This window comes from Gavialis gangeticus, unplaced genomic scaffold (assembly GCF_001723915.1).
Source record: "Gavialis gangeticus isolate Ggan-Ray unplaced genomic scaffold, GavGan_comp1, whole genome shotgun sequence".
In the NCBI taxonomy this organism is placed as follows: Eukaryota; Metazoa; Chordata; order Crocodylia; family Gavialidae; genus Gavialis; species Gavialis gangeticus.
Genome location: NW_017729033.1, coordinates 79,797,049 through 79,808,147, shown reverse-complemented (window position 1 = coordinate 79,808,147; position 11,099 = coordinate 79,797,049). Strand labels below are relative to the sequence as shown.

Genomic DNA, 11,099 nt, shown 5'->3' with positions numbered 1-11,099 from the left:
ATGATAAAAAAAAAAAAAAAAAAAAAAAAAAAAAAAAAAAAAAGTTTACAGACTGATCATGAAGCATTGCTACAACAAAAGCTTTTAAAAACAAACATTTTATATATAAATATATATTTTAATTCACACACACGCATAAGAGTTCAATAGTTTAGATCTCCTTAAACCAAAACTTTATATTAGCAATTATGAAATCAGGAAACAAAACAAGTCTTCATTTCTACCACCTTAATTATTAAAAGACAGCTTACCGTGGTATCTGAAGCTTCAGACTGCACATCTATGTTTAGCGATGTGCTCTCAGCTACAGAACCAGATCCCACAGCTGAATCTATAGTCCGAACATCCTCCTCCTCATTTTCTCTAGCCTGAAATATTTCAGTGGCATAAATCAAAAGCTAAATAAATGGGGTAGTAAAAATGAACTAAGGACGGTACTACATCTTGAAATGAACTCCACCAGTGGTACTATCAAACTTTCAGCAGTCAACTCCTAAGATTTCCAAAATAGTTTACAAGATATATATTTAAGTTACCAAACTTACAAGCATCTTTTGCAAAAATTTCAGGTAAGATTTCTCCTGGTCTTTAAGATGATCTATGAGACGCGATAAGCGTTCAACATTAGCAGATCTTTCATTTTTTTCTACAAGATCATCACGCATGGAGCTGGCCTTGGCAATATAGTCACGAATTTGAACCAGTCTGCTCACAATCTGCAACAACACACAGTAATTGCAATCATTTTATCATTAGTTTTGATATTGGTGTGATGTACAAAGATATGATGATAATGCAAAATAAACTAAACATAGGCAAATAAAAGAGTTAATGTACTTAAAATATTCCTGCACGTGGTTTAAGATGCAGACTTCAGAATGCCCTATGCACACAAAGTTACAAATTTCGGGTCTGACAAAGAACAAATATGGTGGGATCATTGGTGAAAATCTATACTGTTTCCACAAATGATTAAAACGTGTAGAGTGAACAAATACTTAAGAGGTTTTTTTTACTAGTAAGTAGTATTTCTAGCATTATGCAATCAGAAATCCTTGCAACAAATTAGATCTAAAAAAAATAAACCTTCTGAAACGTGTTTCCTTTTTAAAAAAAATTAAGAGTAACAAACAAAATATAAATCGCAGATTTTGTAAAAGGATTAGACAATATATAATACCTGGCTACTATCCATAGCAGGTTCTCCTCTTCCATCTTCTTGAGCAGCAATCTGACAATTTTGCAAGAAGTCTTTACTCAGAGAAGATGCAAATGACTCTTTACATTGAGATGATCCAATTTCTTTTTTCTGAGAATCTGCAGCAGCATCTTTGCCTTTGTTAGTGTTAATCTGCAGCGATAGGAAATTGAATGGCTTTCTGTTTTCATTAAGTTGGCGTTTGTTGTTAGCAGCTGTTGCTCTGCCTTGAGAATCACTTCCAATGCTCCTCTAGACAAAAACAAGACAAAGGAAATGAACATTTCTTGAAAATACTATTCAGATTTCTTCTTGGTGTTTGCAGGGTGACACTTTCTTGCAGCATTACTGGGCAGGTCTTGAATGGGAAGCTGTAATCATTTTCACTTCCTAGCCTAAGACCAGTCCTAGAGGATAATGACTAAAATTGTGGCAGGGACCCCACAAACACCAACAAGATTTGATAAGAAGTTCAGCACCCTCCAGCATTTGAATGAAGTTTTTAAAATGTTTTACTAAGATTCTGGCCTTGGACCTTGCTCTGGACCCCATCTCTCTGCATAATAAATATTATGTTCATCTTTCTTTACTGGTGCATAAGAAAGGGACAGCATTTGATACTGAATTCCTCTACATCCTACATCTTCCTTTTCTAACCTCCTTTTTTTCCCTTCTTTTAAATCTTTCCCCATCTGTAGTTGCAGTTTTCTTCCCTTCCCCAGTCCCTACATCCAACGCAACATTACTGGCATATTTACTAATGCTATTCAAAACTCCATAGGCAGCAGTGAAGTTAACAAGTAACATCCAGTTTCATTCTAGTGTTGCCTCAGAAAGCTACCAGCACCAACAGGGACTCTACCTTCAGAGTCTGGAAGACAACAGTCAATCAGCACTGGTTACCTTAATTTCCCTCTCATGGCTGTGATTTACCTTAACTGCAAACAAACTTTTGCCTGCAGTCAATTATATTTCTACCCCCAACACCTTGCTGACAAAAGCTTCCTGTTAATTACTAGAGAATGGATTTATAAATCCTTGAAGCTGCTTATCATTTCTTCCCTGGACAACATACAACTTGGCACTGTATTCCTAGAGAAAAATTCCTAGACTTTGCCCATGACCTCAGCAGAAGAGTAGTAAACTTTATAGAACTCAATTATGGGGTTCCTGGCACCAGAAAGACTGCATTAAAATTCAGGGAGCTACAGTTTCAGAAAAGATATTCAAGATAATAGATGTATGTATTTAGTATCTATTCACTCCCACAGTCACGTCACAACACTAAAATCCCGATGTGGAAAACTTAATAGTATAAAGTAGCACAAAATGGTCATCTTAAACAAACAAGCAAAAAACCAATCCCCACCCCAGCCTGCAAACTGTTGAAAATACCTGAATACCATGGGCAGAAAATATTTACCTTTCTAAACATATTTAACTCAAAATCTGATAGGTTGTAGGTTTTGGTTGTTTTTGCTTTAAGCTTGAAGTGGGCAGCCTCAGAAGGGCACTTTGAACGTCTATGCTAGGGACGGGCTATTATTTCAGCTGGAGGGCAACAACTTGACAAGTTTTGGTGAACTGTTGAGGGCCACACCATTAAAATTCATGGTGAAAATATCATTTTAACAAGTTATACATAAAAAGCAAATAATATGATAAAACTCAAAACATCTACTACAAATATTTTAATTTTATTTCAAAAAATAATTTTTGTCCTGATTTATGGGGGTTTTTTGAGTAGTGTGTATAGGGGCAATTGCATAATAGCTCAAAACAAAGGCTCTCCTCCAAGGCAACCAAAACTAGCCGGCAGAACACTCAGCCAAGGGAGTACACCCTTACACTCAGCAGAACTGTGCCACTACCCTAACCAACCACCCCAATATCACAAAGAAGCTCCCGACTCAGCCTGCACCCTGACACGTCCCCTCAAGACCCACCTGCACCCCCCACCCCATCCTGTCCACTTGCCCCCACACGGAAAGCCTACCAGCCCCCTCCAGTCTACTCCAGCTACCCAACCAGGCCATACAGGCTGTGCCCATCTACAGCCTACACCTACCTGCAGCCTGGGGATCACCCTTGCCCCCAGAGACCTGACCCCAGTGCACATTTGGGTGGACAGGATGGGAGCAGGGGTGAGTGGTGTTGCTAGTGCCCAGCATCCCCTGCGGTGCCAGCAGAGGCTGGACCCACCATCCACAAGCCAGATCATAGAATCAATGAGTCGGAAGGGACCTAGACAGATCACCGAGTCCAACCCCCTGCCACGGGCAGGAAGGAGCACTGGGGGTGGCAGGGGTCATAAGACCCCAGCCAGGTGCCTATCCAGTCTCCTCTTGAAGATTTCCAGGGAAGGTGACAGCACCACCTCTCTGGGGAGCCTATTCCAGGCTCTGGCCACCCTTACAGTGAAGCAGTTCTTCCTAATATCTAACCTAAACCTATCCTCCCTCAGCTTGTGGCCATTGTTCCTAGCGACTCCAAGGGGAACCCTGGTGAACACTTTCCCCGAGTCCCTGCTGCTGGCTCCTGAGAAGGTTGTAGGCAGCCACAAGGTCCCCCCTCAGTCTCCTCTTGCGGAGACTGAAGAGTTTCAGCCTCTCCTCATAGGGCTGGCCATGGAGGCCCTCAACCATACGAGTGGCCCTCCTCTGGACTCTCTCCACATCCCTCTTGAAGTGCAGCACTCAGAACTGGACACAGTACTCCAGCTGTGGCCTGACCAGCGCCACAGAGGGGGAGCAAGACCTCTCTGGACCTATTAGTGATGCCCCTGTTGATGCATGACAGGGTGCGGTTGGCTCTGCCTATTGCTTCGTCACACTGGCAACTCATATTGATCCTGGAGTCAATCCTGACTCCAAGATCCCTCTCTGCCTCTGTGCTGCCAAGAGGGTCAACTCCTAACCTATAACCATAACGCAGGTTCCCTCTCCCCAGGTGCAGCACTCTGCACTTGTCCTTGTTGAACCGCATCCTGTTCAGGTCCGCCCACTTCTCTAACCTATCCAGGTCTGCCTGGATGCGGTCCCTGCCTGCCGGTGTATTCACTTTACCCCACAGCTTGGTGTCATCAGCAAACTTGACCAGGGTGCTCTCCACACCCTCGTCCAGGTCGCTAATGAAGATGTTGAACAGCACCGGCCCAAGGACCGAGCCCTGGGACTCCGCTGCCCACACCCTCCCAGGTCAACATCGACCCGTCCACCAACACCCTCTGGGTGTGCCCCTGGAGCCAGTTTGCCACCCATGTGATTGTTCATATGCCAATGCTGCAGTCCCTCAGCTTGCCCACCAGAATTGAGTGGGACACTGCGTCGAAGGCTTTCTGGAAGTCCAAGAAGATGACATCGACTTCCTCCTTCACATCTAAGCTCTTTGTTACCTGGTCATAGAAAGAGACCAGGCTGGTCAGGCAGGATTGGCCTGGCACAAACCTGTGTTGGTTACCCCTCAACATCACTTCCCTTGCAGGGCTCTCACAGAAGTGGCCCTTGATAATTTTTTCAAAGACCTCCCCCAGGATAGAAGTGAGGCTGACTGGCCTGTAGTTGCCAGGCTCTTCCTTCCTCCCCTTCTTGAAAATAGGGACTACCATTGGCCCTTTTCCAGTCCTCAGGGACTTGGCCTGAGCACCAGGAGTCCTCAAACAGCCGTGCCAATGGCTCCGCAATGACACCAGCCAATTCCCTCAGCACCCACGGATGAAGGTCATCCAGGCCCATACATCTAAGCCCTCCGGGTAATCCTTAACTAGGATTAAGTCAACTGGCCAGATACCCCAATCCGATTATCAAAAGATGACAGATTTCTCCAGTTTCTATACATTTAACTTTAAGTATTTCTACAAACCTGATCCAAATCACTGAAGTTTATTCTTTGTTTAAGCTTTTCTAATTCAGCCTGCTCTGGGACAGACATCTGGGTCATATATCTGGTGTGAGGAAAACTATGAGGAGTCCTCATCTTTCGCCGTCCCATTCCTGGTGAAGACTCTGGAGATATGTCATTGGTAAGTCTTGTTTCACCTTCCCCACCAATTTTTTTCTTGTTTTTGTCTGAAGACCTGTTTGCTTTCTTCTGTTGACTTCCCCAGTCCTTTAGGAAAAAAACATTCTGTTAGCTTTACTAGGGGGAAAGTAGTATTACTTTAAAGAAACTTTGTCTATACTTTATTTAAAAAGGGGGGGAAAAACCTCAGAATGTTCTCTATGACTGCTTACATGTAAAATCATGTTAGAAATGTTTTTTTATTTGTGAGGAGAAAAACAACAACAACACCTGCCAGCAGTTCTTAATCTGTGTTCAGAAATACTTTGCTAAATTCACACAAAGTTACAACTGACTTTTTCTCTGTGGGTACTCACAAATTATAAGCCTCAGCTTTAATGGCAACGTTCAGTCAAGTATTCTAAACCTTTTCCCCTCAACCTAATAATGTACATTTTTTTAGATAAGCAATTCAGCTTTGATAGAACATTTTGTGATCAATGATAAGCAATGAAGCAATATGTCTTCTCTTTTTATTATAAATTTGCACTTGTTGATTTACGTTGATTTCAGTTGGATAAACAATACTAGAACCTGAGAACATAAAAGAAAATTAATCAGGAAGCAGGTTTAAAACCAAGAGAAAAGTTTCTTGACACAGTATGCTAGTATCTTGTGTAATTCATTGCCACAAGATGTTGTACAAGGTAACAACTTAATTAGATTCAAAAGATTAGACAAATTCATACAGGGTAGGTGCATCAGTGGGTATTACATGGCAGCAGGGATGCAACCCCTGAATTAGAAGCATCTAGGCCCCAAGTGCTAAAAGATGCAAGGAAAGAGGGGCAGGAAACAAATTAATTTGGCTAAATATCTTGAAGAGTACAAGGTTATCTGGAGCAGCCAGCATGGATTCTGCCAAGATCAAGTCATGTTTAACCACCCGATTTCCTTCTATGATAAGCTGACAGGTTCTGTAGACGGGGGGAGGAAGTGGATATGATGTACCTTGACTTTAGTAAGACTTTTGACATCGTCTCCCATGACATTTCTCATATAAAAGCTAAGGCAATACACAGACTATACCAGTCATTTTCAACCACACTACCATGAGATCCTTTCAAGGGTGCTGTAGGATACCACACAATGTTAGCACTGTTAAGTGTTCAAAAAGGATTCACAAGATAGACCCAAAGATTTCAAATAGAATGCTTTTAACAGAATGAGTTTCTAACTTGTTTTTCTGTTGCAGAGAACTTGGAAAGACCACATCTCCATTATTTTTCACGCTCAAAAAATGAGCGAAACACAAAAACTAACATTTTCCAAAGGGAGCCTTGATTCTAACAAGGCTGAGAATCACTGAACTATATGAAAGTACATCAGGTGGGTACAAAACCAGTTGGATCACTGTGCCTCAAAAAGTAATCATAAATGGCTTAAAATCCAATTGGGAGGAGGTATCAAGCATTCCCCAGGAGTCCATCCTGGGTCCAAGTACACACTTAAATCTGTAGATAATACCAAGTTCAGTGGAGTTGCAGATACTTTGGATAGTAGGGCAAAGATCCAGAATGACCTGGATAAACTTGAGAAATGGTCCAAAAATCCATCAGATGAAGTGCAACAAGGACAAGTGTGAAGTCCTGCACTTGGGATGGAATAACTGCATACACAAATACCAAGTAGAGAATGACTGGAAAGGCTGCAGTACTGCCAAGAAGGACTTGGAGGTTACAGTGGACTGACCATAAGCAGAATCTGAGCCAACAGTGTACTCCTGGTTCCAAAGACAGCCAACCACATATGGACTGTATTGTTAACAGAAGTAATTCTTCTGCTCTATTCTGTGCTTTTGGGCCTTATCTGGAGTACTGGGTCCAGTTTTGGGCCCCACACATCAAAAAAGACATGGACAGAGTGGAGAGTCCAACAGACAGTGACAAAAACAAACAAAAGTCTGGGAAGCAGGACTCATGAGGAAAAGCTGAAAGAGCTCAGGCTATTTATTCTGGAGAAGAGAAAACTGAAGCAGGGTTTTTAACAATCTCCAAATACCTAAAGTGCAATTACAAAGAGGATGCCTTTCTCTGTGGTTACAGGTGACAGGACTAGGAGCAATGGCCACAAATTGAAGCAAAGGAAATTTAGGTTGGAGATCTGGAGGAACTTTCTGACTATAAAGATGTTCAAGCACTGGAAGAGGTTACCTAGAGAAGTTGTGGAATCTCCATCCCTTAAACATTTTCAGGAGCAGGTCAGACAGACTCTTGACTGTGATGGTTTAGACAGGGATGATCTCACCTTGAGTGGAAAGGATGGACTAGATAACCTCATGAGGTCCCTTCCAGTCCTACTTTTCTATAAACCTGTAAAGCCTGCACAAGTATTCTTCCCCTAGCATTTGCTCTTGTGACAGTGATAAACCAGTGGTCTGACCTAGCATCGCATTTCTTGTATTCACATATCACCTACTGCAGGGACAAGCAATTATTTCATCTGGAGGGCTGCTTCATGAGTTTCGGTGAGCTGTCAAGGGCCACAAGGGTAGCCTCACTCCTTGATGGGTGCCCTGCCTCCTGGTAGCCATCTTGGACCAGAAGTCCCACCCCCCTAATCCCTGACCTTTGCCACCAGAAGTCCTTGCTCTTGTCCCAGAAGTACTCCTTTTGGGAGAGAGAGTGCTGCCATCTTGAAACGAGAAAAAAAATCATATACACATACACTCCTGCAGGGATGTGCGGGCTTGCAGAGGGGCAGCAAGGGCCAAGGCCTACAGACAGTTTATGGAGGGGCCCTGTGGGATGGAATATCTCAGCAGGGTGGATTTGGCCCGCAGGCCATATTTTGCCTGCTCCTGACCTACTGTATAACGTGGTAACTGAAAAGATTAAGATTATACCGTATTGTTCAGCCGGTCATCAAGGCTCTCATTGCTCCAGCTAGGCAAGTCCTGCTCATTCATGCCTTCTTCAAAGGGACCACCTCCCGTTGCCATGATGTGTAATCAACAATAAATACTTCTAAAACAAAAAATTATAAATAATTAACCTAGCATAATGTAGCATATTTCCCATATGCACTAAACATTAACTATCCTTCCTTTAAAAAAGGAGCCCAAACTGAATTCAGCACTGCACCACAAAAATCAATAAAGCAGAAATTTCTTAAATGTACAGATCCTCAGAAATTTAGAGAACAGAGCTATTAGCAAAAATATTTTATAACCAAGATGATTTTAGCTAAAAAAAAAAAAAATTAAGAGGAAAAATATGCCCCTTTCAGGTTATGACATCTGAACAGTGGACTAGAAAGAGTCTTTTAGGTTCTTAACCTGTTAAATGCTAGCATGAAGTAGCTGAAACAAGACAAGCTTTCCCGTGTCAGCACAGAGAGAACGTTTGGAACTGGCACTTCCCCCCATCATGGAATCGGGTCCAAGCCCCACATCTACACACAAGATTCAACCCACAGGTCACCAGTTATCAAACCTGGTCTAAACCACAGTATACACCAGGGATCACCAATATTTTGGGCAAAGTGCCATAATCACCCACAATGTCAACCTGTAAGATGTTGACGTGCCAGAGGCAGACAGCAGGAGAGCCATGAGGGGCCTGATCCTTGTTATGGCAGTGTAGCCTGACCCCTTCCTTACCATCTGCTCCACAGCATACATGCCAAAAAACATTCCTTTCTGTGCCATGCTGTGGTACCCATGCTGGGGGTTACCTACCCCAGTATAAACTATGGTACTACAATAGAAAATTAGGCTCATGGTCCAAATACTTATTAGCCCAATTTAGCTACCAGCACCAAACCACTTCCTCACCTATAAAGATAAAATACAGTTATGCAGATAGTATATTAACATATTCTTGTATATGCTCCCCATACCATTCCAGCATCTGGTAGCTCAACTTGGAGACCAAAATAAAAGAGAAAGAACACTGATAGTCAGAATTCCATTCCTACCCCAAATACTTCCTTTCAAGTTTTCCAAGATAGCACAGTCCAGATGCATATATTACTAACTTGTATAATTTAAATACCAAAGTGGCCTTTTTGAATCCAGCTGGGACTGATGCTAAGAGAGTTAGGCACAATGTATTTGAGAACATTCTAACAGTGTAACTATTTTGGGAATGTGATAGATGCTTTACTTTATCCAAGTAGTTACAACAACCCTTACTTGTCAGTCCAGTTCCACCTATACAAAGCTTCTTTATGTATACATAATATTTTTTCTTCAGTACAGGTCAGAAGCCAGCCCAAAATTCATCATAGCCCCCCTCCCAGTGCCACCGCACCCACCCCAAGTGCAACCCAGCCCAGCCCCACAGTAGGAAAAGCCTGATGCCACCCCAGGCCCAGCCCGCCCTCACTCCAAGCACAGATCCAGGGGCAGCCCCCCACCACTGCCCTCCAAGAGGCATGCGTAGCAGCGGGAGCCCTCTAGTAGATAATTAAATACAGTTCAACGCAAGGAAAATTCATAACATTTGTTTCCTACTCTTCTAGTTAGGCTTTTCTTCTTCCTTTTCTTCTTATCTGCTATTTTCAGCGCAGAGAAAGCTTTGCTGTCCTCAAACACTCACTCCCTTTTATAAAAGCTCTCACCATACATAGTATCACTAAAAGCATGAGATTTTGCAGGTTAGTTAATGTTCACTATTTTTCTGTGATCTCATTAGCATTCACTGCTTATTTATGTACAGATCACAAAGAAACCTGTCTGAAAACTGGTATGTGCTCTAGTCATAATAACCTAGCCTTACTAGAACTGAGAAGCAAGCCATACCAAAAACTTTCAGCTTATTTCGCCAGTGCATCTGATGCCGTTTATGTCTAGCTGGTACAGTACCTGTCTTATCAAAAAGAAGATCATGCACAGAAAAGATAACTTCTAAATTTAAGAATGATCCTTTCTGAGAGCTCATTTTTTAATTTGACAATCACATTTGCAGGATGGCAACATCCACTTGTTTTTAATATCAAGTCCTCTCAGAAAGCCAATATTTGATTTTGCCATGCAGCCTCCTAGTTCATTGGTTACAGAAAATTTTGTACTTACTTTAGTTTAGGCAATACCAAAACTGGTGACTCCACAAACTGCAGAGGGAAAGACCAAAAAGTGTACCAGATCCAAGTCCAGTGAACTTCTGCCACTAGACAGAAACTCACCAAATATTTTACAACAACGCTCAGCTAAAACGTTAAGACTCTGAGACGCCTTTGAATTTCACAGGACTCTCCCCCATGCATGCGCACACATCTCAAATCTAACACGTCCTACCCTGGAATGGCAGCAAAGTCCCAAAAGCTAAAGATTTAAAAGGGGCTTAACATGACTTCCAAAGCAGTTCAGAAGTCCGTTTCAGTTGCCCTAGAGAGCTTCAAATCTGCCTTCAAGTGTTTTGTTTTTTTGTTTCTTAGGGGTCACACTCTCCTAATGTTTTAAAATGCTCCCCCTCCCACTGCTGCAGGCAAGCTTTGCAGGCCTGTAGGCTTGGCAACGTCAAAAACACCCTCAACTTGTAAGTTGCTGGTCCCGGTGCCAGGGGCAAACAGTGGGAGAGCCACGAGTGGCCCAATCCTTGGCAGGACAATGCAGCCCCGACCCCTTCCCTACTGCCCGCCCCGCGGCACGTGCAAAGCAAAATCGAGGATGGCCGCCGTGCAGGCGCCGCACAACCTCGCCCGCCCGCAGAGGCCAGCTGAGAGCAGCCGCGTCCCCCTCGCAGACCCTCCGAGGACACCCGCGGGCGCGACGCCCGAAGCAAAGGGCCGTGTCTAAGGCCACAGCCCCGCAGGCCGCCAGGCAGGTCCCCACTCACCTCCCCGGGCCCAGCCAAGGCCGGCCTCCGGGCGCCCCCGTCCCCGCTGCTGCTGGCGCTGC

The 11,099-nt window shown here is 43.4% G+C and overlaps 1 protein-coding gene across 8 annotated transcripts in view; it reads right to left on the bottom strand.

Moving 5' to 3' along the window:
- Positions 1–11,099, bottom strand: part of PCM1 (pericentriolar material 1) — an 82,729-nt gene that overhangs the window by 66,537 nt on the left and 5,093 nt on the right. For 5 of the 8 annotated variants that reach the window (XM_019525986.1, XM_019525985.1, XM_019525988.1 and 2 more), the window contains exons 2-6: positions 8,103–8,223; positions 5,060–5,305; positions 1,181–1,450; positions 546–716; positions 252–368 (exon numbers count right to left, since the gene is read on the bottom strand). In XM_019525986.1, the coding sequence (XP_019381531.1) occupies positions 252–368; positions 546–716; positions 1,181–1,450; positions 5,060–5,305; positions 8,103–8,198 (900 nt within the window). In that variant the 5' untranslated portion in view covers positions 8,199–8,223. The remainder of the gene's footprint in view (positions 1–251; positions 369–545; positions 717–1,180; positions 1,451–5,059; positions 5,306–8,102; positions 8,224–11,099) is intronic. The other 3 variants (XM_019525991.1, XM_019525992.1, XM_019525990.1) reach the window with 2 other exon arrangements.